The 25,709-nt window shown below is 49.3% G+C and overlaps 2 protein-coding genes across 8 annotated transcripts in view; both read right to left on the bottom strand.

Annotated features, from left to right (window-relative positions):
• The window catches only part of FBXW12 (F-box and WD repeat domain containing 12), a 33,580-nt gene extending 21,027 nt beyond the window's left edge, over positions 1-12,553 (bottom strand). For 2 of the 6 annotated variants that reach the window (XR_009696363.1, XM_061163538.1), the window contains exons 1-6: positions 12,419-12,553; positions 9,340-9,377; positions 8,156-8,242; positions 5,255-5,380; positions 4,714-4,832; positions 757-966 (exon numbers count right to left, since the gene is read on the bottom strand). Coding sequence is in view for 5 of the 6 variants with exons in the window: in XM_061163538.1 (XP_061019521.1) it covers positions 757-966; positions 4,714-4,832; positions 5,255-5,380; positions 8,156-8,242; positions 9,340-9,377; positions 12,419-12,486 (648 nt within the window). In the remaining variant the exon portion in view is untranslated. The other 4 variants (XM_061163540.1, XM_061163539.1, XM_061163542.1 and 1 more) reach the window with 4 other exon arrangements.
• Positions 12,554-15,610: 3,057 nt separating this feature from the next.
• Positions 15,611-24,406, bottom strand: CDK20 (cyclin dependent kinase 20). Of its 2 annotated transcripts, none has more exons than XM_061163544.1 (8): positions 24,043-24,406; positions 23,567-23,680; positions 20,818-21,006; positions 20,453-20,574; positions 20,191-20,253; positions 18,960-19,074; positions 18,332-18,487; positions 15,611-16,619 (listed from the first exon to the last, which is right to left on the bottom strand). In XM_061163544.1, the coding sequence occupies exons 1-8, from the start codon at positions 24,115-24,117 to the stop codon at positions 16,422-16,424; spliced, it is 1,032 nt and encodes a 343-aa protein (XP_061019527.1). In that variant the 5' UTR covers positions 24,118-24,406; the 3' UTR covers positions 15,611-16,421. The 2 variants fall into 2 exon arrangements, with proteins under 2 accessions (XP_061019527.1, XP_061019526.1); XM_061163543.1 differs by having other exon boundaries at positions 18,951-19,074.
• Between the last annotated feature and the right edge of the window lie 1,303 nt (positions 24,407-25,709).

Consider the following 25,709-nt stretch of genomic DNA (forward strand, 5'->3'; position numbering starts at 1 on the left):
TGTTTCATCAAATTTTACTGTTTTGGTTCATGAGCTTAGTTCCTTTATAGAATTAGTCCTGTTTACATATGAAACTGTTCTTGGGGGTCTGCTCATCTTTGTATTTGGGAGGCCAGCTTGTCCACACTCTCAAAGACCTCCTTCCCTCCAGGAGGAGGATACTGCTGCCAGGTGAGAGCCACATCCTTGACCTGCCAACTTACACCCACTTTCACCATTTCTCTCTGGTCAAATGCTCCCTCGCGATACCCAAGAATCACCTCCAAACCAAACGTCCCTGCAACAGAAGGCCTTCATCATCTCAGACAAATGCTTGCATTCTATTGAACATGCTTCAGTTTTCCTTTGGGTTGGACCCTTGCTGAGACTTGAAAGGGGGAAAGAAGGGTGAGAATGCAGTAGTGAGAAGTAACCAGAAGCGGAAGAAAGACTATGAGCAGGACCAGGAGACAGGAAAGCAGGGGCATGCGGACAGGAAAGCACCAGCAGCCCATGGGGCTGGACCTCACTGTGAGAGGGTGAAAGGTTGCAGAGACAGGTCCAGGGAGCAGGCTGTGGCATGTCAGAACTGAAGGGGGATGTGGAGTCTGCCCTCCACGCGGCAGGCAAGGAGGAGCGGGGGCACCAAGCAGAATAGCGAGGTCACCTGGTCTGCCCCATGGAGGGCCTGGCTTGAGGTGCCCCTGACACGTGGTCTGGTGCCAGGTCCACAGGTGCTGGCAAACAGGAGAGGCTCCTAGGAGTCGGGTTACTCACCAGCAAGAGGGGGCCCTCTGGAATGTCACAGGCCTCCAATGTAGATGAATACATGGGCAGCAAGAAGGCGGCTTGCTCACACCCATTCTCTGCTTCCCATGCTTTGATCAGCCCCCGTTCATCCACAGTGACAACCAGCTGCAGCCGAGGGTAGGTCACCAGATGCACCAGAGGAGTAGACTGTACAGGGCTCGACCAGAGCTCCATGCCCTGTGTAAGAACAAAATGAATGTAACAACTCACACAGGGCTCATTTATCTCCTAAACACTTACTAGTTTCATTCATTCAACCATCACCCAGGGCACACTGGGGACATGTAGGATGAGGGGTGTGATCCCCATCCTCACAGGATGTACAGCACGATATGGGATACTACACAAAAGTAATGTTCCCCTGGACTTCCCTGGTGGCCCACTGGTTAAGAATCTGCCTGCCAATGCAGAGGAGATGGGTTTGATCCCTGGTCCAGAAAGACTCCACATGCCGTAGGGAAATTAAGCTCTCGTGCCACAACTACGGAAGCCTGCGCACCCTTAGAGCCTGCTTGGCAACAAGAGAAGATCATGCAGCAATGAAGACCCAGCATAGCCAAAAACTTAAATAAATAATAAATAAAATTCATTAAAAAAAAAAAAAAAAGTAACGTTCTACCACAAAGGAGACAATTGTCCTAGAGGAGAGCAGTGGCTGAGCATGGATGCAGAGACTGCCTGGGGCTAGAGCCATGGCCAGGAGGACTGGAGGAGGGGCCTGGGGTGCACACTGGGATGTCTGAAGCACTTCCAGGGGTCAACTATGGCTTAACTGAGGAAGGCCGGGCAGGGAGGCAGGACCAACACTACCCTCCACCCTGCCCTGGACTGGAGCTGTTACTCAGGACATGAGTTCCAGAGGGCTGCATACAGAGAACTTCCACACAGAGCATCTCACTTGGTCCCCAGGGAGCCCAAGTTTACAGATAAGCTAATTTAGGCTCATGGATGCAAACAGTTTCTGTTGGATAACTGCAGGTGCCCTGCTCAAAACACACCCTTCCCATCGGGGTGCCCAGTGGTGCTACCACGGGCCAGGCCTGGCTAAGGTCCATGCCCCGTCATGGCCATCAGCACAGAGGAGAACAACTGGTCTGAGCTGGGCTGACTCCCAGCTCCATGGTCTCTCTCAGGATTCCGAAAGCTGGAAGAGTGAGGTAAAGAGCAGGCCCACGGCACATTAACAAAGGGCATCAGAGAACCAATCCTCTAGCCGTTGTTTCAGTTTTCCAGAGCTGCGACAAGGTTTTTTTCCTTCCGATTTGTAGTTATTATGGTCCTTTTTGAATCAGGTGTTACCTTGCTAGCACAATCTTTTCCCAGTCATGATATCCCAGTATTCTTCCTTTCTTTTCTTTCTTTCCCCTCACGTCAACATATCAACAGATGATTTCTGTTGCTGGAACAGCTAACAAGACCATCACTAGTAGAAACTCTGCACCAGTGACTGGCTCATGTCAAGTAGGTCTCGGAGACTGCACATTACCCCCAGTGGCCAGGGGCATGGAAGTAGGCAAAGTAGCAGTGAAACTCCCCTTCTCATATCAGAATCGAAAGCAGTGACCAGGGGAACAGAGCACGGAAACAGGCTACATATTGCATGACTTCAGCCGAATGACTGAATTTTTAAAAATAAAGTAAGATTGGCGATGTGCTCACAAGAGGGATTAAGATCGGGAAGCAAAGAGAATGGATGCAGAGTGGTCTAGCCCTGTAATAAACAGACCACAGCAGAGTTCAACCACGGCCTGCACCCAAACCCAGCCTACTGCCCATTTTCGAATTTTAGTTAAAGGAAAAAAGCAAAGCATTTCATGACACTTGAAAACAACATGAAACTCACATTTGAGTGTCCATAGTTATAGTGTAACACAACCACTCCCTTTTGTTTACCTGTTATCTATAGCTGCTTTTGCATTACAGCCACAGAGTTAAGTTGTTGCAGAATCACATGGTTTACAATGCTTGAAATATTTGCTCTCTGGTCTGCTGACTAGAGAAAGAAAAGGTCTTATTGAAAAGTCTCCTGACCCCTGCACCAAAGTCCTTTCTATTTAAGTCAAGATCTTTTTGTTTTGGCAACTATGGAACCTCCCAGCCTTTGGGTCTCATTCCTGCCCAAGATCCCTAAGCTACTAAGCCTGCAAGGTCTCATGTCCACAGCCTGAGGCAGGTCTCTTTCAGAACAACACAACTGCAATGACACAGATACCAGCTACATGCACCCATGGTCACCAGAGACTTTCCCTTAGAATTATGTCAAACATCATGGCATATATATGAGGAAAACAAAGCACATGGAAGAGAAAAATCCATGATAAACAATTGAAAAACTGACTATGGAGGAAAGACATACAATGCAAATAACTGTATCCTTTAAACAAAGAAAAATAATAATAATAACCAGAGAATATGAAAGGGTTCCTAGTAACTAAAAATGTAATTTTTAAAGCAGTCAACAGATACTCTCTAAAGTATACAGACCAAGAAACAGAATCTATTAATAAAATATAAAATTTAATAAGACCAGAAATGAATAAAAAAGTGGTTACCTCTGGAAATATAACCTTAGGAAAGTGGAAGGAACGGCAATTTTTTTTTTTACTTCTCACGAATTATCTTTTAGTCCCATTGTTCCTTTTATACAAAAGCCTTGATAGTGTTTTATGATTGAAAATCAAAGCAAGTTATAACTATCCAAAACTCACTCCAAAATTGCTCTGCCCCTTTGCCCTCTCACTGCTCCCATCCTGTGCCCCCAACCTCCCTCCCTTTCCGAGTTCCTATCCCAGTTTCTAGAGTCCCTCAGACGGCCTGGTGTGTCATCTGGCATCTGTCGGAATCCTGGGCTGGAGCCCAAGTAGGGCTTTCGGACTCACGCATTCACTGGCAGCCAAGCACCCCCAACGCCTAACATGGTTCACACCATTCTCGCTCATGGTGTCTACCATGAAGTCTGGGCAGAGGAGCAACCCCCAAGGCAGGCACGGGGACTCAAGAATGCAGCTTCCACACGGACGGAGAAGTCAAGAGGTCCCTGACCACAGTGCCCTGTTCACAGGGCCATGTGCGGGAAGTTAGGGAGGGCCTTCTGGTGCCCTACTCAGGAGCTTTCCCTCTGCTCGCTCTGCACCAAGTTCACGTGGAAGGAAACTGCCACATCCAGCAAACCCGAACAATAGCACAAGATGAGCAACGACCTCACCGAGTCTGTCTACTTAATAATCCAAGGCCCTAGAGGGACCTCTCCTTGTCTAGCGTGTTTGAAAACATCAAGTTATCTACCTTTCCAGGAAAAGATCCATGGGCCCAGGCAGAAGCCCTGGATCTGCAAGTGACCATGTGGTTCAACTCAGATGCCTTTCCTCTCTGTCTCAGTCTAAACCTGTATAAAATTAGGATGATAATAACAATGAATACTGTCAATAGTAATGGCTACCATGGGAATCAAATGAGAAAATGTATAGGAAAACTTTTTAACTATCAGTGCCAACCAAGTCTGAAATTACTAAGAAGTTATTGAAGTTTTTAACACTTAGTTTGCAAATGGGTGAGTAAAAGTTGCATTATCTGAGCATAACCACCCAGAGGCCAGCATCAGCTCCAATGTGGACATCACAAAACTGGGCAAGCCAGCTGCCATCCCCTTGCATGAACAGCCTCCATCAGGCACTATAAAAATGCCCATCTCCCTGAGGCAGGGCAGCAGACAGTCAAGGGCATTTGCGATCGATCAGACTCAAGCTTGAAGAGTGACCTGGCACGGTGACTGAGCCTCCTGCAGCTCACTCTTCACTGCACAATGGGTCTCCCACACCTCACAAGGTGACTGTGATGGTTAAAGAGAATAAAGGCAAAGGGCCGCAAGGCTGAGGACACAGCAGAATCCACAGCACTCATCCTGGCCCCTCCCAGGCAGCTCACCTCATGCAGATCCCAGGCACGCACGGTGCCATCTGAGGAGATGGTGCACACCACGGATTTCTCCCGACCATCAAACCGGTACTCGTTGGTTGAGACATAGGCCAGATTATCTATCTCTCCTGAAAGAGAACACAGACTTGCCTTGAGCACACATGTGGGTGCTCAGGATACGAACATTCAGCTTGGGAGGTGGGACGGTCCCCCCTCTCTCTCTCTGAGAAGCAGTGTGATTCAGGGCACGGTGGTGGACACACAGAATTAGGGCTTCAGACTTACAACCTGGGTATCATGCCCACGACTGCCTGCCATCCCACTGGTCATGTAACTGGGAACAACTTCCTTATGTTAGTTTCTTTCTACTCTGAAACAGATGTCATGATCTCTGTGAGGATCAAATTACATAGAACAAGGATAGAGCCCAGCAAGGGCATATCCTCATAAAGTGGCACTTTCCAACTAACTGGCTGAAAGACTAAATCCCTGGAGACGTGACCAGGGAAGCAGTGGGAATGTACAGAGTTACCACTTTGTCACCCCATACCTTTGTGCCCAGCAAGGGCTCTGCAGGTAAAGTCCTCTGGCCGCCCAGATGCCATTCGGAACTCGAGCTCAGATCGGCGGAGATAGTACTGTTTCCATGTCTGTGTGCCCAGGGTCATCTGGGAGGCTTTACAGGAGGACCAGCGTCTCAGACACAGCTGCCTGAAACACAGGCCCCAGTTCCAGGCAGAAAAGGAGTCATTAGAAGGTGTTTTGACATCAGTAGGCCTAGTTTCAGCACCTATTAACATTAGCCTGGACAACTCACTTTGCCTACACAGGCCTCAGTTTCCTTTGCGCGGTCCAGTGCTGAGGTGGGATGCAGGCTTCCCTGTACTCACTGGAACTCTGCTTATTCTACCGGAAGTAGCATACTCACAGCCCGTGGGCAGAATGGGCATCCAGATTACCCTGTCTGGTCTGCTTAGGACTGAAAGCAAAAGTGAAGCCGCTCAGTCATGTCCAATTCTCTGTAACCCCATGGACTGCCAGGCTCCTCTGTATATGAGATTTTCCAGGCAAGAGTACTGGAGTGGGTTGCCATTTCCTTCTCCAAGGGATCTTCCCAACCCAGGGATTGAACCCAGGTCTTCTGCACTGCAGGCAGACTCTTTACCATCTGAGCCACTAGGGAATCCCTTTGCATAGGACTAGCCTACATGAAGTGGTTGCACACACTTAAACATCAAATTTTACACACAAATCAGGTAAAAGAAGATTTAGCTATATTGAAATCAAATTACCACCTGATAAAACTTGTCTGGGGCCACAGAGAACTGTCCCCTTCAAACAAGAATGGGCTTTCAGGAAGTTCCCTGGCAGTTCAGTGGTTAGGACTCTGCACTTTCACTGCTGAGGACCTTAGTTCAGTCTCTGGTTGGGGAATGAGGATCCCGCAAGCTGAATGGCATAGTCAAAAAAAAAAAAAGAATCAGCTGCACCACGGCCTTCACCATTCGTTTCATTTCCTGGACTAAGAAGCTGAATATCAGCTGCCTCACATCATCACTCTCATGTTGTTGATTTTCATTTAGGTGAAATAAGCAGAAAGGGGAATTTCTTGTACACATATGTCAACTTAAACAATTTGAAAAGAAAAACTAGACCAAGAAGACAATGTAGTTTTAAGAAAAAAAGGGAGAAAGCATGTTTCTTTGTGGAAGTGAAGCCTGTTTCTACATCTTTAAGGCCATTATACATCAAACCATAAGTAGGAACCATGATGAATATTCAGAAGAAATAAAACCAAATGATCTGACCAAAAAAGGGCAGACTGTCAACATGGTTGAAGTGTGCATATGAGTAAAGTATATACATCTCTGAAATACAAAGATGTATCAAGTGAAAAAATCAAAACCCTTGGCATCAAAACCTTTCAGACAGCAACTGATAGCAAAACAATCTAATGTACACAACAGAAATTATGTACCTTAAACAAAAGGAAATGTTTGCAGTTTTACTTTTAACCAAAAAACTAATGCTTAGTGTATTAAAGAAATGGCACAATTTCATTAAAAGGTCAAAGGGGAAAAACAGGTCATGAAGTATTTTTAAAGAACATTAAGTATTTTAAATTAGAATTAGAGTACCTATTAAAACACATGATCAGTTAATCACATTCATTTACTGTGTCCATAAGAATTTCAATGGGCCTGAGGAACTTTTGGGTCTGGTAGCCATGTAGGCACAGCATCAGAAATGCTATGTGCATGTGACAATGCTCCTGGAATGTGCAGTCCCAGAAACAGAAACCCAGTGTTTTTATATGAACATAGGTACAATCTTAAGCAATGACTTTATGCTAAAAAGAGTTAACACCAGATACTGTAAAATAATAATCAACTGAAAACCCATCTGTGGCTTGGCTTGCAGACAGCTGAACAATCTGCTTCAGGAACCTGGAGGTGCATACAATATGGTGACACACAACACATATGTGGGGGTTAGGTGATAAGCTGCTGCAGAGATTCTTTGAATTGCTGCAAGAAATATACTTACTTGTGTTACTCAAAGGGAAATTCCTACCCCAGCTTATCAGTAAAAATGAAAACAAAATCTAGGGTTTAGGGTTGGCATTCTACCCATTTCAATTGTGAGCACTGTACTACAAGTTCAGTTCAGTTCAGTCGCTCAGTCCTGTCTGACTCTTTGCGACCCCATGGGCTGCAGCACACCAGGCCTCCCTATCCATCACCAACTCCTGGAGTTTACCCAAATTCATGTCCATTGAGTCGGTGATGCCATCCAACCATCTCATCCTCTGTCGTCCCCTTCTCCTCCCACCTTCAATCATTCCCAGCATCAGGATCTTTTCAAATGAGTCAATTCTTCGCATCAGATGGCCAAAGTACTGGAGTTTCAGTTTCAGCATCAGTCCTTTCAATGAATATTCAGGACTAATTTTCTCTAGGATGGACTGGTTGGATCGCCTTGCAGTCCAAGGGACTCCCAAGAGTCCTCTCCAACACCACAGCTCAAAGGCATTAATTTCTCGGCACTCAGCTTTCATTATAGTCCAACTCTTACATCCATACATGACTACTGGAAAAACCATAGCCTTGACTAGACGGACCTTTGTTGGCAAAGTAATGTCTCTGCTTTTTAATATGCTGTCTAGGTTGGTCATAATTTTCGTTCCAAGGAGTAAGCTGCAATTAAGTAAATTTACTTAATTAAAGCTTAATTTCATGGCTGCAATCACCATCTGCAGTGATTTTGGAGCCCCAAAAAATAAAGTCAGCCACTGTTTCCCCATTTATTTGCCATGAAGTGATGGGACTGGATGCCATGATCTTAGTTTTCTGAATGTTGAGCTTTAAACCAACTTTTTCACTCTCCTCTTTCACTTTCATCAAGAGGCTCTTTAGTTCCTCTTCACTTTCTGCCATAAGAGTGGTGTCACCTGCATATGTGAGGTTATTGATATTTCTTCCCGCAATCTTGATTCCAGCTTGTGCTTCTTCCAGCCCAGCGTTTCTCTTGATGTAGTCTGCATAGAAGTTAAATAAGCAGGGTGACAATATACAGCCTTGACGTATTCCTTTCCCCATTTGGAACCAGTCTGTTGTTCCATGTCCAGTTCTAACTATTGCTTCGTGACCCGCATACAGGTTTCTCAAGAGGCAGGTCAGGTGGTCTGGTATTCCCATATCTTTCAGAATTTTCCACAGTTTATTGTGATCCACACACAATTCTGGCCTTGGAGTACAGAATGAAGCAGGGCAAAGGCTAATAGAGTTTTGCCAAGAGAACACACAGGTCATAGCAAACACCCTCTTCCAACAAAACAAGAGAAGACTCTCTACCTATGGACATCACCAGATGGTCAACACCGAAATCATAGTGATTATATTCTTTGCAGCCAAAGATGGAGAAGTTCTATACAGTCAGCAAAGACAAGACCGGGAGCTGGCTGTGGCTCAGATCATGAACTCCTTATTGCCAAATTCAGACTTAAATTGAAGAAAGTGGGGAAAACCACTAGACCATTCAGGTATGACCTAAATCAAATCCCTTACGACTATAGAGTGGAAGTGAGAAATAGATTTGTGGGACTAGATCTGATAGACAGAGTGCCTGATGAACTATGGACGGAGGCTCGTGACATTGTACAGGAGACAGGGAGCAAGACCATCCCCCAAAAAAGAAATGCAAAAAAAACAAAAGGGCTGTCTGAGGAGGCCTTACAAATAGCTATGAAAAGAAGAGAAGCAAAAAGCAAAGGAGACAAGGAAAGATATACCCACTTGAACAATGCCGTTAGAGCAAAGATAAAATCAAAACGGCTATCTGTCCATCAGTTTGTCTATCAGCCAGCTGCATTCAATCTGCTATACACTTCTGCCCCTGAGTTTGGTACCCCCGCCCACAAGATCAACCTCCACTTGATTAACAAAGTCTCTTTTATTTCAATATACTATTAAAGAAAAGTCTTATTCCTCCAAGTAGGGAGGAATTTCCTGCTGGTAGGGGCTGTGGATTGTCTGTTCCTGTCTCAATAGAAACTCAGTGAGTGCTAAAAAGGGCCACCCCTCTCCCCTTCAAGGCATACTCTCTCCTGACAGCCCTGGTTTTTCCTTCACTCACCTCCACAGTTCCTTGGTCCTTGAAGCCTCATTCCAGACCTAGAAAACGAGAGGAGAGAAGACAGTCATCTGTTCAGTCAGAAGCAATCAGTGCCCAGCCTGCCAGGCCCTGTGAAGGCAACAGAGTGCTGAATGAGATCCAGTGCTGGCATTCAAGAATACTCACCTGAGGTGACATATTCAGACAATCTAATAAAACCCACCAAACAATGAATGAGGAAGGAAAGAATGACCAACTCAACTGGGGCCAAAAGGTTCAGAAGAAATGATGGATCAAGCCCTGAAGGATGAGTGGCTGTCCTCTAAGAAAATGCCTGAAGCAATTTCAGGGAGAGACATCCACCTCGGCAAAGATTTACAAGTGTGAAAAAGATGATGAGCAGGTTGCCTGAATCAGAACACAAGAGAAAGGAGCTGGAGACAGACTTAGACCAACTTTGGAAGGGCAAAAACAGTGAGAAGTCACTTGAGAATTGTGAACGGCAGAGTGACAAGCCAAAGTGTGTTTCAGAAAGGTCACTAGATGCTATGAGAAGGAAGAACTGAAGAAGGCAGAGCAGCAGGGCCTGTAAGAAGGCTGCTGAAATGGAGTAAATCAAGGCCCTGACTAAAGAGATGTCCCAGAGATGTCAAGGTGGCGGAATGGAACTCCTATCTGGGGAGGGTACATAGGCCCTATTCCCACAAACTGCTCTCTGCAGAAATGTCTGGAAGAGGCTCAGGTGGCCCTGGGACAGGATCAGAGTGCCATTCCTCCCTCTCCCTCAGGCCACACCTGCATCCTGGAACCTCTTGGCCTCTCTAGCTGGGCCACCCTGGATTCAGCAGCCCACCCATCCTCATGGAAACCACTCAGGAGCTTTCTGTGGCCCAGACCTACTGAGGCTCCCATCCAGATGTGTGGCTCACAGGCCCTGGGAGAAGTAACAACCATCCTGTCTGAGCCCAGGCTCCTCCTTCTGCAGCCCTCACTCATCCAAGTTCAAAATATTTCAGCCCTTAAGAAGTCTTTTTGGAGACTTCCCTGGTAGTCCAGGCGCTAAGACACTGGACTGCCGATGCAGGGGCCTGGGTTTGATCCCTGATCAGGGAATTAGATCCTGCATGCTGCAATGAAAACTGAAGATTCTGTGTGTGACAAGTGAGAACCAGTACAGCCAAATTTAAAAAAAAAAAAAAGGGAAGTCTTTTTGGCTGGGAGGAATGTAAAGTTGATATTTTGCAAAGATCAAACCTGGCAAGATTATCCATTCTCCTTTTACACAGTTCCCAGTTCAAAACCCAAGCAAGATCTTATTTCCCTAATACTTATAATCCTTAATAATTATAATATGTAATAAAACCTACAAATAGATGCTACCCAACTTTGGGCTTCCCTAGTGGCTCAGACGGTAAACAATCTACCTGCAATGCAGGAGACCTGGGTTTGATTTTGATCCCTGGGTCAGGAAGATTCCCTGGAGAAGGGAATGGCTATCCACTCCAGTATTCTTGCCTGGAGAATGCCATGGACAGAGGAGTCTGGCGGGCTACAGTCCATGGGGTCGCAAAAGAGTAGACACAACTGAGTGACTAATACTTTCACTTTCAAGTCCTCTGAGAATCTCTCTGTTAGAACCTGACCTTCATGATGACACTGTGAGGCAGGGTTTACTGATCTCACTTTACCTAACAGGGGAACCAGAACCTAGAGAATCTGCTGCTATCAAAGGGTAAAAGGCACCTCCCTTTCTAAATCTGTTGGAGGACTACCTGGGTGACCTCAGCCAATGCGCTCACTACCTGATACTCATTTTCCTTACTGGTGTGCAGTGCATGCTTAGTCACTTCAGTTGCGTCTGACTCTTTGTTACCCCGTGGACCATAGCCCACTAGGCTCCTTCCTCCATGGGATTCTCCCCGCAAGAATACCGGAGTGGGTCGCCATTTCCTCCTCCAGGGGCTCTTCCAGACCTAGGGATGAAACCTTCCTTCCTGACCAAGTACAGTTACCTGCACTGTTAGGCGGGTTCTTTACCACTAGCGCCACCTGGAAAGCCCTAATACCTTACTGGTACAACTGGGGATAACAACCCAGTATTTTACTCTACACATTTAAATTATAATTACACAACGCAGGTGAAGGTCTGTCTGTTTACCTTTTGTAAAGTGATATAATAATGTATTTTTAAAAATGAAAAAATTCTTTCACTCGACAAACATTTACTGAGGACCCTAAATATCAAGGGGCTTGAGATGGTTGGATGGCATCACGGATTCAACGGACGTGAATTTAGGCAAACTCTAGGAGATGGTAAGCAACAGAGAGGCCTGGCGTGCTGCAGTCCATGGGGTCGCAGAGACACGACTTGGCGACTGAGAAACAATTAAATATCAAGCCATATACTGAGTGTATACACACAATACAGTGATTTTAAACACAGTGATGCAAGAAACAAATTCCCCACTCTTAGGAATGAGTCTAGCGAGGGAGGGGGGTGAGGAGCAGATATTTAACAAATACACAACACTGTACGATGATTTGGTTACAGCTGTCCTGAGGGAGCGCACAGAGGAGAAAGCGCTCAGAACACCCGTAACATGCGCAGAAGCGCAGACCAGACTACCGCATTCACCAGGCACTCATGGAACACAGCCAGTACGGAGTTCGACTGGCTGAGGAGGGGTAGCCCGAGCCTGCAGGAGGAGATGCCACTCACAGGCAGAGCAAGGATTTCCGGGCAGGCCCCAGAAGGGAACTTCCAGAACATTCCAGAAGAGGCGGGATCTCTAAGTCCATCTTAGGGGTGAACTCTGTCACAGGTACCCAGTGCAGGTCAACCCGGCAGGAGCTCTGGACACACTATAGACAGATGGAAGGACGAAGGAGTAAGAGGTTTTCTGACTGAACCCTTCAAACGCTGAGGAGGTCACCACCCCGGGGGCCACAAGCGTCCTCTGCTGATTCCCGGCGGATTCGGGGCCGCCGCACGCCCCCTCCCAGATTTGGGAAACTGAGGCCTAGAGGGAACGGACCAACCGTGGACACGCCAGGGACCATGAACCCAGCCCTGCCTCCCACCTGGGACAGGACGCACTACCTTGTCCACTTGGGCGGCGCAGAGCAGGTCGCGGGCCTCCAAGAAGGAAAAGACGTGCAGCAGTTCATGCAGACCCAACTGCGGTTCCATGGCGCCCGCCGCCCAGGACGCCGCGGTCTGGTCACGCCTTCGCTGCGCTTCCGCCCCCGCAGGCCGAGCCCCGCCCCCTTAGGGTAAGCCCCGCCCCTCAAGCCGAACCTCTTTCCGCAGGCCGCGCCCCTCCCGGCCCGCCGGCTTCCGCCCGGCTGGCATAATTCTTGCCCAGCCGTGGCGCTGTTGCTGCTTGCGGTCAAGGCACGCCGGCTCCGCTTCTGTTAGTCTTCAACAGGCTTTTGAGCTGCCCCTTGGCACTTGCTCTTGTCCTAACAGTAGCCCAGAACCTCGCTCACCGCGAGTTGACCTTATACTGACATTTATCCTCGTTCTGACCTTCGCCCTTGCACTGACCCTTACACTGGAACTTGCAGTGCCCCTGCACCAAGTACCTCCTGAGCCCTTGCCCTGGTGCTGGCTCTTACCCAGACCTTGACCCTTTTCTTAGCTTCACCCTAATCATCGCCCTTGACCTCATTAGCATCTGACATCTACCCCACCCCTATTCTTACCTGCACTTGACCCTGACACACCCTAACATTCTTTCACTCCGAATTTTGCCCTAGCCATGACTCTCGCCTTCACAATCACCTTCACAGAGACCCCCCAGCCTCCCTCTTACCCTGGCACTGGCCCTCACCTAGTGTCTCCTTTGTCATGACCCCTGCCTTGGCCCTGACCCCGGACCTCACTCTGGACTTGGTCATGACCATGTCAAAGATCAGAATTAGTGTAAGGATGAGGATCATGATCTAGCTCAGTGTCAGAGCAGTTAGGGTCACAGGATGAGGGTAAGATCAGGGACAGATTGATGAAGATCAGAAATTGGGGTGAGTGTCCAGTTCGAGGTAAAATTCTATGTCAGATTAAGTGTTAAGATAAGAGAAAGGTCAGGGTCATGTCATTGGAATCAGTTTCAAGGACAAGATCAGTGTGAGGGAAATTTTAGATCCAGGGTTAGGTTCAAGATCCAGTTTAAAAAAAAAAAGAAAAATCCAGTTCAAGTTTGAGGTAAGTGTGAGAGTCAAGATCACGATCAAGTTGTGCCTCCACTGCAGAGGGTCAGTGAGAGGATGAATGTCAGGATAAGAAAGATGGTATTTTGGGGATGAAAGTTAAAGTTGGGTTCAGGTTGACATGCATGTGCAGTTCTGAGTAGGATTCAGGGTCAAGTTGAGGGTGAGGTTGATGTTCAGAATTAGAATCAGTGTCAGATTCAGGGTCAAGATCAATGTGAGGATAATGTCAGTATCAGGGTGAGCACGACATTATGAAAGTCAAGGTCAATTAAAAGTCAAGGTGGGGTTCCATTTCTGTTCCTGCTGGCAGGAATTAAGTTGTCCTCCAACTCTCCCTCCCCTACCCGCATTACATTGGCCCAATCTGCATAATCCAGGACACTCTGTATATCTCATTCCTTTAATTACATTTGCAAAATCTCTTCTGTGTGTAAGATAGCATATTCATAGCTTAGGACGTGGGCATTTTTAGGGGAACATTAGTCTGCCTACCACAGAGGGTCAGAGTTTGGCTTATGGTCAAAATTAGGCTTAAGTTTCAACATGAGGATAGGTCAAGATGGAGGTGATGATCAGGTTGAGGATCAGAGTCACCATAATCATGAAGAGCTATGTCACCATAAAGTTCAATTTCAGAGTTAAGGTCTAGGTCAAGTTCAAGGTCATGATGGGATTAGGGTGTCAGTAGTAGTCAGCCAAGTGAGTCCATGTCAAGATGAGTGTCAGAACCAGAGTCATGATCAGGTTTGGGGTGCAGACCAGTTTCAGTTTCAGCTTGAGTACAGTGGCTCAGACAGTAAAGTATCTGCATGCAATGCAGGAGACCCAAGTTCAATCCCTGGGTCAGAAAGGTCCCTGGAGAAGAGCATGGTAACCCACTCCAGTATTCTTGCCTGGAGAATTCCACCATGAGAGGAGTCTGGCAGCTAGAGTCCATGGAGTCGCAAAGAGATGGACATGACTGAGCGACTAACACACATACAGTGTAGCTCAGCATCAAGATACAAGTTCAAGGGCAGGGTGGGTCAGTATGAGGGTCCTTGTCTAGGTAAGGATTCAGTCTAGGGGCAGAATGAAGTTGAGGGTTAGAATCAGATTGAGGGTGCTGAGTGTCTCATCACAGTGTTCATGATCAGTGTGAGAGAAACTATCACTGTCAGAGATGTCAAGATCAGGATGAATGTGAAGGACATGTTAATGGTCAGCATTAGGAGCAGGGTCAACATGAGAAACAAAGTAAGGTAAATATCAATTAGACAGTCATGGTTAAGGTGAAAATGAGAGCCAAGTTCAAGGACAAGGTTAAGTTCTAGGTCAAATGAGGTCAGAGTTTGGATGAGGGTCAGAGTCAATGCTAAGATCAAAGCCAGGCCAGTGGCTGGGGATGGGGTGGGGGGGGAGGGGCTGCTAAAGAACTGAATGAAGGTGAGAAGTGAGGGTATATGCCAGGGTCAGGGTAATAGGGTCAGGTTAAATGTAAGGCTCAAGGTCAAGGCTAGAGTCTGTCGGGGGTGGGGGTAAGGTTTATAGAGTCTTTGTGAGCAGAACTGGCTGAGTGTCAGTGATCAGGGTTTGGGTCCAGACCCACATTCATATGGAGGTGAGAGATACCAGAAATTGAGCTAGACTGAAACGTAGTCTTCAGATGTGGCTGGACAAACAGGCAGAGGCCAGATCCTTAAAACACCTTTAAAGTTAACAACTTTAAAGCAAGCAACAACTGAGTTTACTGTGCTTTACCCTCAAAGAGCCCAGAAAGCAGTGATGGTGGCAGTTAGTCACCTCTGTAACCTCAGCGCTTGCAGAAGTTTATATGTATGAGCACAAAATGTATATTTTGAATAAAAGACTGCTAGTAAGTTTCTCTCACTTGTTTGTTTTTAATCTATCCATGAACAAATAGCACACTGTGTTATTTACTATAGCCCTATGATATGTCTTGGTATGTGTCTGATACAGTAAATCCTTTCATTGCTTTTCTCCTTTTCTCCTGCTTCTCCCTCCTCTTAACCATTTCATTTCCACATATGTATTTTAGAATTGGCTTACCAAATTATTAAATAAGAAAGACAAGAGCAAGTTCATATTGTTTTGGTATTTACTGAGTTAACAAATGAATTTCAGGAATGTCTGTCTTATTTGCAAGATATCTCTGAGTGAAGAGGAGGTTCATGTGGTCCCAGTCTACGCTTATCCTGAGGGTGATGCTGGTAAACCAGTTTAAGGTGTGGAGGGTCACTACCGGGTCCCCCACTTGAGCCATCCCTGGGCCTTGACTTCTGCCACCTCACCTCTAATGGGAGCTCTGTTACATGAAGAACCTAGGAAGCCCCCAAGACTAAAGTAGCCATGAATGGGGCCACTTTCCAAAGGACCAGAGAGAAGCAAGGGCCAAGAGATGATGCCACCTGGGCCACTTCTCTCTATATGAACTTCTTCTCTCTTCTATGGAAGAGGGGCGTATATCACATAGAACTACTCAGGGTTTTTATAATAAATCTCAAAATTGAACTAGTGTTTAACGTCTGAGAACAAAATCAAACCAAACTTTCCTTCTCACTTGGGTTTCCATGAGGACATCTTAAACTCAGTGCTCCCTTAGATGGTTCTACTGGGACAATCCCTGACCAGTGGAATCCCTGATGATGGCAGGCATGGTAGTGGAACTCTGCCCCCTTCTGATGGATCCCTCAGCAGCACACAGGTGGGAGGCCGACAGCACAGGTTGAGGGCGCCCTCTGCTGGGGCTGGATGGCCTCATTGTCTGGCCGGGACCAGGGCCACTGTGGTTGAAATCAGGCTTGAGCAGAGGAATCAGTGGCTTGGGTTGTCCTTGGGAGGGGTGGGAAGTGGGGCGCGGGGGACAAGCCAACCGGGCCTGGCCCTGCATCTCAGCCCTCTGGGATGAAAGGCCGAATCAGCTCCGGGTTCAACAGTGACTCCTCGAGAGGCCGGTCCACGTGGAAGTCATGGATGTGGGGAGGTCCTGGGTGGGCCTTGGGGGCAGGTCCCCCTGGACGCTGGGGGATCGGCAGCTCCGAGGGGTGGACAGGCAGGGGAGTTGTGAAGAAGTAGTGATGCAGGAGGGCCTGAGGGGAGCGAGCAAGAGACAGCAAAAGGAAACCGGTCACTGCAGCCTTCCAGGTTCAGCTCACTTCCCTCTGGGGGGGCAGTGGGGGATGTGAATACTGCCCGGAAGAAATTTTCTCATTCATGCATTCTCCATTCAAGATGATCCCAACAGCTCTGAGTGTTCACTGTTTCAGCACTGCTCCAAAGACAGGAGATGTAGCAGTGAACAGAACAAAGAGCTCTGCCTTCAAGTCTTCCATAAAGTCAGGGGTTGGACACGACTGAACGACTAAGCACAGCACAGCACAGGGGGCGATAAACAAGATAAAGATGAACAGTGCATCAGATCGGGGCCTACCCTCCTGTTCTTCAGGCTTGCAGCCACACTGGTTTTCCTTGTCCATGCTCTGACTTTCTCTTTCCCACTGCACCAATCATCTGATGCAGTTGAGCAGAGATCTGAAAGTTCAATGAGTGAAGCTCTGGGACAGACGTGCACCGACCTTAGGACCTGAAGGAGGCCTGGGGTCCCAGGGAGTGAGCAAGGGGAAGGGACCTGCAGGGTCACAGATGTGACGGCCCCACGTGTGTGATGCCTGTGGGCCACTAGGACCTGGACTTCTCTGCTGAGGAGAGAGCCCTGCAGGGGAAGATGTGAGAGCCTGCCTGGACAAGGCCCCTCTCTCTGCTGAGTGGAGGAGAGACTGAATGGGCAGGAGGAGAAGCAGACTCTGTGAGGCAATTGGGCACTTGCGGGGAGGCAGGGGGCGCTTAGACGGGAGGCAGCAGCAAGGGGCTGAGAAGTGGTCGGTTGGCTTTGTGCATGCGTGCTAAGTCACTTCAGTCGTGTCCAACTCTTTGCCCACCAGGCTCCTCTGTCCTTAAGATTTCCCAGGCAAGAATATGGGAATGAGGTACTATTTTCTTCTCCAGAGGATCTTCCTGACCCAGGGATCGAACCCGCGTCTTTTTTTTCATGTCTCCTGCATTGGCAGGCAGATTCTTTATCACTGGTGCTACCTGGGAAGCCTCGGTTGGCTTCAGTACATCCTAAAGGCCTTGCTGACATTGGAACTCGCAGAGGGTGTATGTAAACACACACTGCTTGTTCCAAGGGCAGAGAGGTGAGGCTGCCATGAGGTCAGATGGACAGCTACACATGACAGAGGCCTGACACCAGAAGCCATCAGCCCATGGTTCTCCCCGCCTCCCTCGCCTGCAGCCACAGCCTACCCCTTCTGGGTCCTCCTCTCCAGGCCTCTGTTCATCATTTCTCTTGGGATAATAGACCCCCCTGCCTTTCTCCAGAAGACTTGCACGACCCCAGTGTCAGTCCCAACATCCCTCCCCTTGATGCCCACAGACCGGCTGCCCTGCCCCCCCACAGGGTGGAGAGCGCAGAGGAACAAGTCACGTCTGTTCACTCGGGATCAGGACCCAAGATGATGCTGGGCACATGCTAGATGCCAGTAAATTCTTCTTGAAGGAATAAAGGGATGAAGAAGCAAGATGCACTCTTCAGCGAGGTGGGCATGCCCTTTTAATATGCCCACTCCTAGCCATCTGCTGCCTCTCCAGGGTCTGCTCAGGAGAGGCACACCTTCTCCACGCTGTCTCTCCCCTGTCTCCGGGTGTGCTGTTCCCAGCCCATCACAGGTTTCGAGGACCTCAACCTGCTGGGTCACAGGGGCCCAAACAAGGAGGGTCAGGGCAATGGGTGTCTCCCTACCTGGGAGGCAGAGATGCGCTGTTGTGGTGGGTAGAGGAGGAACCGCCCTAGCAGGTCCAAGGCCTGGGGAGAGGCATCGGGCAGCACCTCCTCCAGGGGCACGGGCGCCTGCTCCTTGAAGGAGATCTTGTTGTAGTCGGGCAGCTCAGTGATCTCCTGGAGGAGAAGGGGGCTCATCAGGGCTGGCGCCCACCCCGCCAGCCCCCCCAGGAGTCAGTTCTTGCTTCCTGTCACCCACCTGCTGCCACTCACTCACAGATCCCCCATCCACCTGCCCCTGCTCGCACTGCATCACTCATGACATCATGCACTCACAGCACGATGTGAGTGAACATGTGCACATCTCAGGCCCTGCTCCATGCCCAGCTTGGTAAGGGCTGTGTGTGTGCTGGGGATTAGCAGGAAGGAGTAGGGGCTGGGCCCTGGTCCTCCCCCCTCCACCAGATCAGGGATGGAGGAGATCCCATGCTGGGCCAGGACCAAGGTCTGGGAGTGTCTAGGAGGTGTGGGGCCATGAGACAGAAGACAAAAGATGCAGGGTGGGGGAGTTACGAGCTGCTGGGGGAAGAGAGAACACCCAACCCCACCCCTCCAAAGGCTACCAAATGCCCCTGCAAACCGGCCAGACTTGAGGACTGGGGGTGCCCAAGATTCGAAGCACACAGCAAAGCTGTTCGATGTCATTCTCTCCTGGGAAAAGGGGGGACCCGTTCAACAGCTCCCCCAGGATGCAGCCCACGGCCCTGCAGGTACAGAAGCCAAAATCTCAGAGATCGCACACCAGGGACACAGGTTTCCCCACTCCAGCACCCACACCTCCCCCTGCGGAAAAGACACCCATAAAGTAGCCTACAGATCTCCAGCTTCACACAGTCCAAAGCTTCAGCCTAGAATACAGAGCACAGCCCCTTCTCTAAATAGGTCTCAGGCTTCAACTCTGAAACACATCAAACCAATAGCTCAGGGAACTTCTCAGAATCTCATACTCTGGGACACACAGACACCCCCTCCCATTCTGGGGCAGACCTCCAAAACAGCCCCCAGACCTCAAACTCTTGTGAAGTCAAAGTCACTCAGTCGTGTCTGATTCTTTGTGACTCCAAGGATTGTAGCCTGCCAGGAGCCTGCCAGGCTCCTCTGTCCATGGAATTCTCCAGGCAAGAATACTGGAGTGGGTAGCCTTTCCTTCTCCAGGGGATCTTCCCAACCCAGGGATCGAACCCAGGTCTGCCACACTGCATGGGGATTCTTTACCATCTAAGTCACCAGGGAAGCCCAAGAATTCTGGAATGGGTAGCCTATCTCTTCTCCAGCGGATCTTCCTGACCCAGGAATCAAACCAGGGTCTCCTGCATTGCAGGTAGATTCTTTACCAACTGAGCTACCAGGTAAGTCAGTCATGTCCGACTCTGTGATCCTAAGGCCTGTAGCCCACAAGGCTCCTATGTTCATGGAATTCTCCAAGCAAGAATACTAGAGTGAGTTGCCATGCATCCGACTCCAAATAAAGGTTCAGGGCCTTCATATCCAGGGACCCAAGCCTTTGCATAACTCAGGGACATTACATCCTGGGACGTTACCCCCTGCATACAGGCTGATGCCTCATGCCTCGGACCGCCTTCCCAGCCTCAGACCAGAAGCTTCCTACAGGGACAATCACTCCAATCCCACTTGACCCCTCCCAGCCCAAAACTGTCATGGGGAGGATCACTGATTCCAAACTCCTCAGAGATACTCTAACCAGAGGAGACATTCCCAAGGCAACCTAGAGCTCACAGGAGGGAAAACCCCCAAAAGGCTTAGAGACCGGGTGACTCAGCTACCCACATCCCCCCTTGTCTAGCCCACAGGAGTCTCACCAGAGGTCGACACCCTGATCGTACTGGCGGGCACCATACAGGAGCTCAGGAGCTCGATACCACCTATAAGAGGAGGGCAGGGGGTCACAGGTAGGTCACTGGTCTGTCAGAAAGCTGCCCTGGAAGGCCACCCTGACCCCCACACCAGCCCCAGTAGCACTTGTTTGGACAGAACATCTCTGTCCAAAATCACCTCTTCCCCAGTAGGAAGGTTGGGAACCTATCCTTTGCCATATCCCGCCCAGAATCTGGTCCTCCCTACCTGGTAGCCACCTGGTGCGTGTAGAGGCGGTTGCCGTCTGAGGAAAAGACCCGGGCCAGGCCAAAGTCCGCTATCTTGAGCTGGCCTGAGGCACTGATAAGCAGGTTGGCTGGTTTCAGGTCCTGAGGGCACCAAAAGAAGCATCAGTCCCTCTAGAGCCCCCAGTGGACCTCCGGACAGGAGGGCTTGGCAGGCTGGGTACCCGGGTGAGCCCAGGACCAGGTCTCCTCCAGGGCCACAACCCCAATCACTTGTCCCTAGGCCCTGCCCCTTCTGTACCCTCCCAAACCATGCCCTTTATCAAGGGCTGGCCTACTCCCAGCCCAGCCATCCACAGGCCCACCCCAGCCCACAGTGGCACTGACCCGATGCACAATGTTGTTGGCATGGCAGAAGGCGACGCCCTTGAGCAGCATCTGTAAGTAGCTCTTGACCTGCGCCTGGGCCAGTGGCCTCTGGGTGTGGCGCACCACCTCAGCCAGATCGGACAGCATGAACTCGAAGGCCAGCACGAAGCCGGCGCCATGTGGGAACACAGCCTTCAGCTGCACAACCTGCAATGGGGTACCCCGTCAGCCTCCAGACTCACATGGCTCAGACTCTCTTGGACCCTCAGCCCCTGCGCCAACAGAGGACCAGGCAGGCAGAGAAGGTGACAAGAGACCTGAGCTCAGGATCAGGGAGCTGGGTGCTCTCTTGCTCCCTTCTCCCAGAAGAAGGCAAGTCCCTGCTGGAATCCCGTGGTAAACATTCAGGTGGCACCTAGTGGTAAAGAACTCGCCTGCCAATGCGAGAGATGAAAGAGATGTGGGTTTGATCCCTGAGTTGGGAAGATCCCCTAGAGGAGGACATGGCAGCCCACTTCAATATTCTGGCCTGGAGAATTCCATGGACAAGAAGCCTGGTGGGTGACAGTCCATGAGGTCGCAAAGAGTCAGACACGACTGAAGTGATTTAGCTCTAGCGAACTCTCAGGGGAAAGGAGGTCTAAGAAAGGCCAACATAGGGCAGTGTCTGATCCCCCACCCAGCCCACAAACTGGAAAATCATCTGGAAACACACATACACACAATTGATCACAGCTCCCAGCACTGGGACAGCAGGAGACATGCCATATAAACTGAGGGCCCACAAGGTCACAGGGCTGGCTACACAGCAATGAGCCGGAGGGAGGGCCGTGGGTTCTCAAGGGCTTTAAGGAGCTTGGGGGACAAATGACTGAGAAACAAACAAACCTATAGGGTATTCTGATGAAAACAGAAGAGGACAGATGGGGCGAGGTCTGTTATACAGGGATCTGGGAAGGAGCTGTGGGCAGGGGGACAGCAAACACAAGGGCCCAAGGCAAGAATAGGAAGGAGGCTGCTCTGTTCTATACTCCTGGAGTCTCGACAGTGTTGTTTTTCGGAGAGACATGTAAGAAATTTTTCTGAATGAATGATGAGGCTGATATGAGCCAGAGCAGATAGAGATAGTTCTTTCAGAGTAAAGAGAAGCCGCTGGAGCTTTTCAAGCTGGGGAGTGGATTCATCTACATTTTTTTGACTGTGGAGTGGGAGTAGCGGCAGGGAAGGTGGAGGAGGGAAGGGGGAGCTGTTGCAGTTGTTCTGATGAGAGGTGAGGATGGCCTGGGCCAGGGGAATATCTGGAGTGTTTTAAAGATAGACCCTTCAGGCCTGCTACACAGGACATAGGACTGTATCACCAACTTCCCATGGGCCCTCCAACCAGTTCACACAAGCTGTTTGCAAGCCCTTTTACTGTCCTCAAGAAACAAGAATGGCCGTAGCGCTGTTTTTCTGATTTTGATGGTAGCAGACAGTCATTTTACAAATTGGGACAAACATATAGATTCAGATAATACACAAAATTACAACAAAAAAACCCCAGCAAAAGTAAAATCCTACCACCTATAGTCAACAGTAGGAGTCTATCCCACCAGACTTTACAAGAGACATGGTATACACAGACACATATTCATATGTGTGAGTGTGTGTTGTGTGTGTTAGTCGCTCAGTCATGTCTGACTCTTTGTGAACCCATGGACTGTAGCCCACCAGGCTCCTCTGTCCATGGGATTCTCCAGGCAAGAATACTGGAGTGGGTTGCCATGCCCTTCTCCAGCGGATCTTCCCAACCCAGGGATCAAACCTGGGTCGCAGGTATCGCAGGCAGATTCTTTACCATCTTAGCCACCGGGGAAGCCTATATCTGTATCTATATATATATATATATATATATATATATATATACACACGAAATATTCTTATAAAAAACCAGGATGACACATGCAGTTCTAAAACATGCTTTTTTCACCAAAATATCATGGACATCTCTAGAGAATAAGAAGCAAGTCAGAGTATTGCCTACTCTTGGGAGGGTGGGCCTAGCCTTGTCACTCCCCAGGAAATTAAGTACATTCTCTACTCAGGACATGGACAAGAGAGAAAACCACATAATGAGCTTGGGCGTGTGGTATCTCTCCCCATGTGCCCACAGCCCCTCTCATGCCTGTCACATACAAATCACGCCAAGTGGACCCTGTAGCCTTTGTCTGTCTCCCCTGCCACACTTCAGTTCTCAAGAGCAGGTTAGGGGCCGCTTTCTGTGTCCCCAATGCCCAGCAAAGGGCAGAGCCTATGGGAGACCCTAATGTTAAAACTCTGATTCTGCAATCAGGCCAAAGCCTCCACAGACAGGCTGAGCCAGCTGAGTGCCCATGAGCAGGCCCTGGCCTGAGAGACAGAGAGCCTGAAACCCGCCTTGCAGGATGGAGGAGAAAACTCAGAAGGATCGTGTACATAAAGCAGTTAACCCAGCCTGCAGAACGTAACAGGAGCTCAACAGGTGGCAGTAATCGTTATTATTAGAAATCACTATATGCTTTGAGAAAAAGGATAAGTCAGTCAATGAATAAACAAGTAGGCAAGAAATAAATGGGTGAACAAGAGGGAATGAGTGAGGAATGAAATAACTGGGTGAATGAATGTGGACAAGAAAGGCAGTGAGTTGAGGGGTGAGGATGCAAATAAGGCAACACAGTGACCGCAGGCCCTCAGAGTGGGAGTGAGCAGGGAGGGCGGGACAGCCCCTCAGAACACCAGCCCCACTCACATACTGACTGTCTTCGATCTCCTGCAGGGCCTTGATCTCCCGCAGGACCTGGTTGGGGATGCCATCCTCCAGCCGCCGCAGGGCCACCTTCTTGAGGGCAACGATCTCTCCAGTCTGTTTGGGACAGAACGCAGACACTGTCAGCCCGTCCCGGCTGGGAAAACGGGTGCGACGCCTAGGGTTGAGGTCCTCGTGGGGGTGGAACGCGCCTCCCAACCCGTGCTGGAGGGAAATGAGGGCCAACCGGCGCAGAGTTGGGCAAACAGCTCAAGAGATATCCACGCCAGGGTCCTAGGGGAACTCGCTGAAAGCACGGTTGGTACCTGGCCGCAACTTGGAAGCCCTCATCTCCGCGGGCAAAAGAGGCGGGCGCACGCCAGGACGAACTACCGGGAGGCAGAAGCTATGGCCCAAGCATGGGTCAGGAAGGCGGGGAGATCTCAATGCAACCGAAGGAGGAAGGGCTGGATGCTCACCTCCACGTGCTTGGCTTTGAAGACGATGCCGTGCGCACCCTCCCCTATGCGCCCCAAGATGCAGTACTGCTCCATGGCCCTCTGCCCTGCACCCTGACCCTTCGCAGTCACAGCCCGTTCCCTGGCACCGGACCCTTCCGCGTTAGCCCGCCCCCGGCTCCCGCCCCAGACGCGGCTGCCTAGCAACGGCGCGGAAACTAGCGCCCGGGTCAGGAGGCCGAGGGCAACTAGGGATGGTGTCCGGGCCTCGCAGTGCCTTTCCCTAGGACCTCGCCATCGCGCCTCACTGCGCTTCACTCAGCGGAAGTCATCCGTGCGCAGACCGTGCGGGCGGGAGCGATGGTCACCGCTGATCCCTCTCGGCTCTGCCGAGTACCACGTGACCAGTGGAGCCAGGTTACGCAACGGGGCGGGGCCACGCAGCCCGAGGGCTGTGGGAAGGCGCTAAACTGGCGGGAGGGTGGAGCCGCTCTTCCGGGAGGAGGCGAGCACCGTGCGGGGAGGGGCGGGGCCGTCCACCCGGGGGCGTGGCTGCGGCGCCGAGGGCGTGGCCGAAAAGTTACAGGGAGGGGCGGGCTCCTCCCCAAGAAGGCCTGGATCCCTCCGCCCCCTTACCGAGAGGTGCCAGCTTCCACCTAGGAAAACACATAGGTGCCATTTTTCGCCTTTAAGCTCCAGAGCCAGTGATGATTGAAGCGAGACGGGTTCCGGTCTGCGTTGTGGAGGGAGCGTCAAGTGGCAGCATTTAAAGACAGCTTTTAAAAAGTGCAAACTCTGACACAGAAAGACAATGTTTGAGGACTTCTAATGAGGAAACACTGGAGGAATTTGCAGACTGAGGGATTTTTAAGAAGTGCATGCCGTCAAAGGATGTTGACAAAAGCAAGTAGCTTTTTAAAACTTCTGAAGAAGTGTTTAATCTCATACACGATGAGGTAAACCGTAAAATAATCCAATCACAACTAAAATAATGATAATCACATCACAGCTGCATATCCTCTTTGACCCACTTCTAGAACCTCCGCCAACAGATACATTGCACACATGTGAAATGACACATGAAAAGTCAGTCATTGAATCGCAGATGAATTGCAAAAACTTAGAAACAGCATAGATGTCCATCGATAGGAGACTGGCTAAATTGTGGTACACGCATCAATTACGCTACCTTAAAAATGAACCAGGATGCTTTTCTATGTACAGTAATGGGAAGATTTCTAAGAGGTATTGTTAAGTCAAAAGGACAAGACGAAGAACAAAGTATATAGAGTGCCACTAGCTGTGTAAAAAGAAAAGAAAAGATTATAAATAATGCTTGTTCATGTATTACAAGGTGTCTGGGAAATACTCAAGATTTCATGATTGTGCTTACCTGCTGAAGGGACCAGAAGGATTGGGGACAAGATAGGAGGCTGTCTTTTCACTGGGCCTATTTGGATTTTTTGAAATGTGAACCGTATAATTTATTAATTCTTCAAAAAAATAAATATTTTTCTGGCTCAGAAATTGTACTCTGAAAAAAAAAAAAGAAATTGTATTCTGCTTTAATAATTTCAGAAGAAGGCCTTGATGTCCGTACAGTGATAGTCACCCTGTTTGATGATGGCAGAGGCCAGAAAATAAGTCAAATATCTCATGGAAGAATGGTGAATAAGTTATGAGAGTGC

This window comes from Dama dama, chromosome 16 (genome assembly GCF_033118175.1).
Source record: "Dama dama isolate Ldn47 chromosome 16, ASM3311817v1, whole genome shotgun sequence".
In the NCBI taxonomy this organism is placed as follows: Eukaryota; Metazoa; Chordata; class Mammalia; order Artiodactyla; family Cervidae; genus Dama; species Dama dama.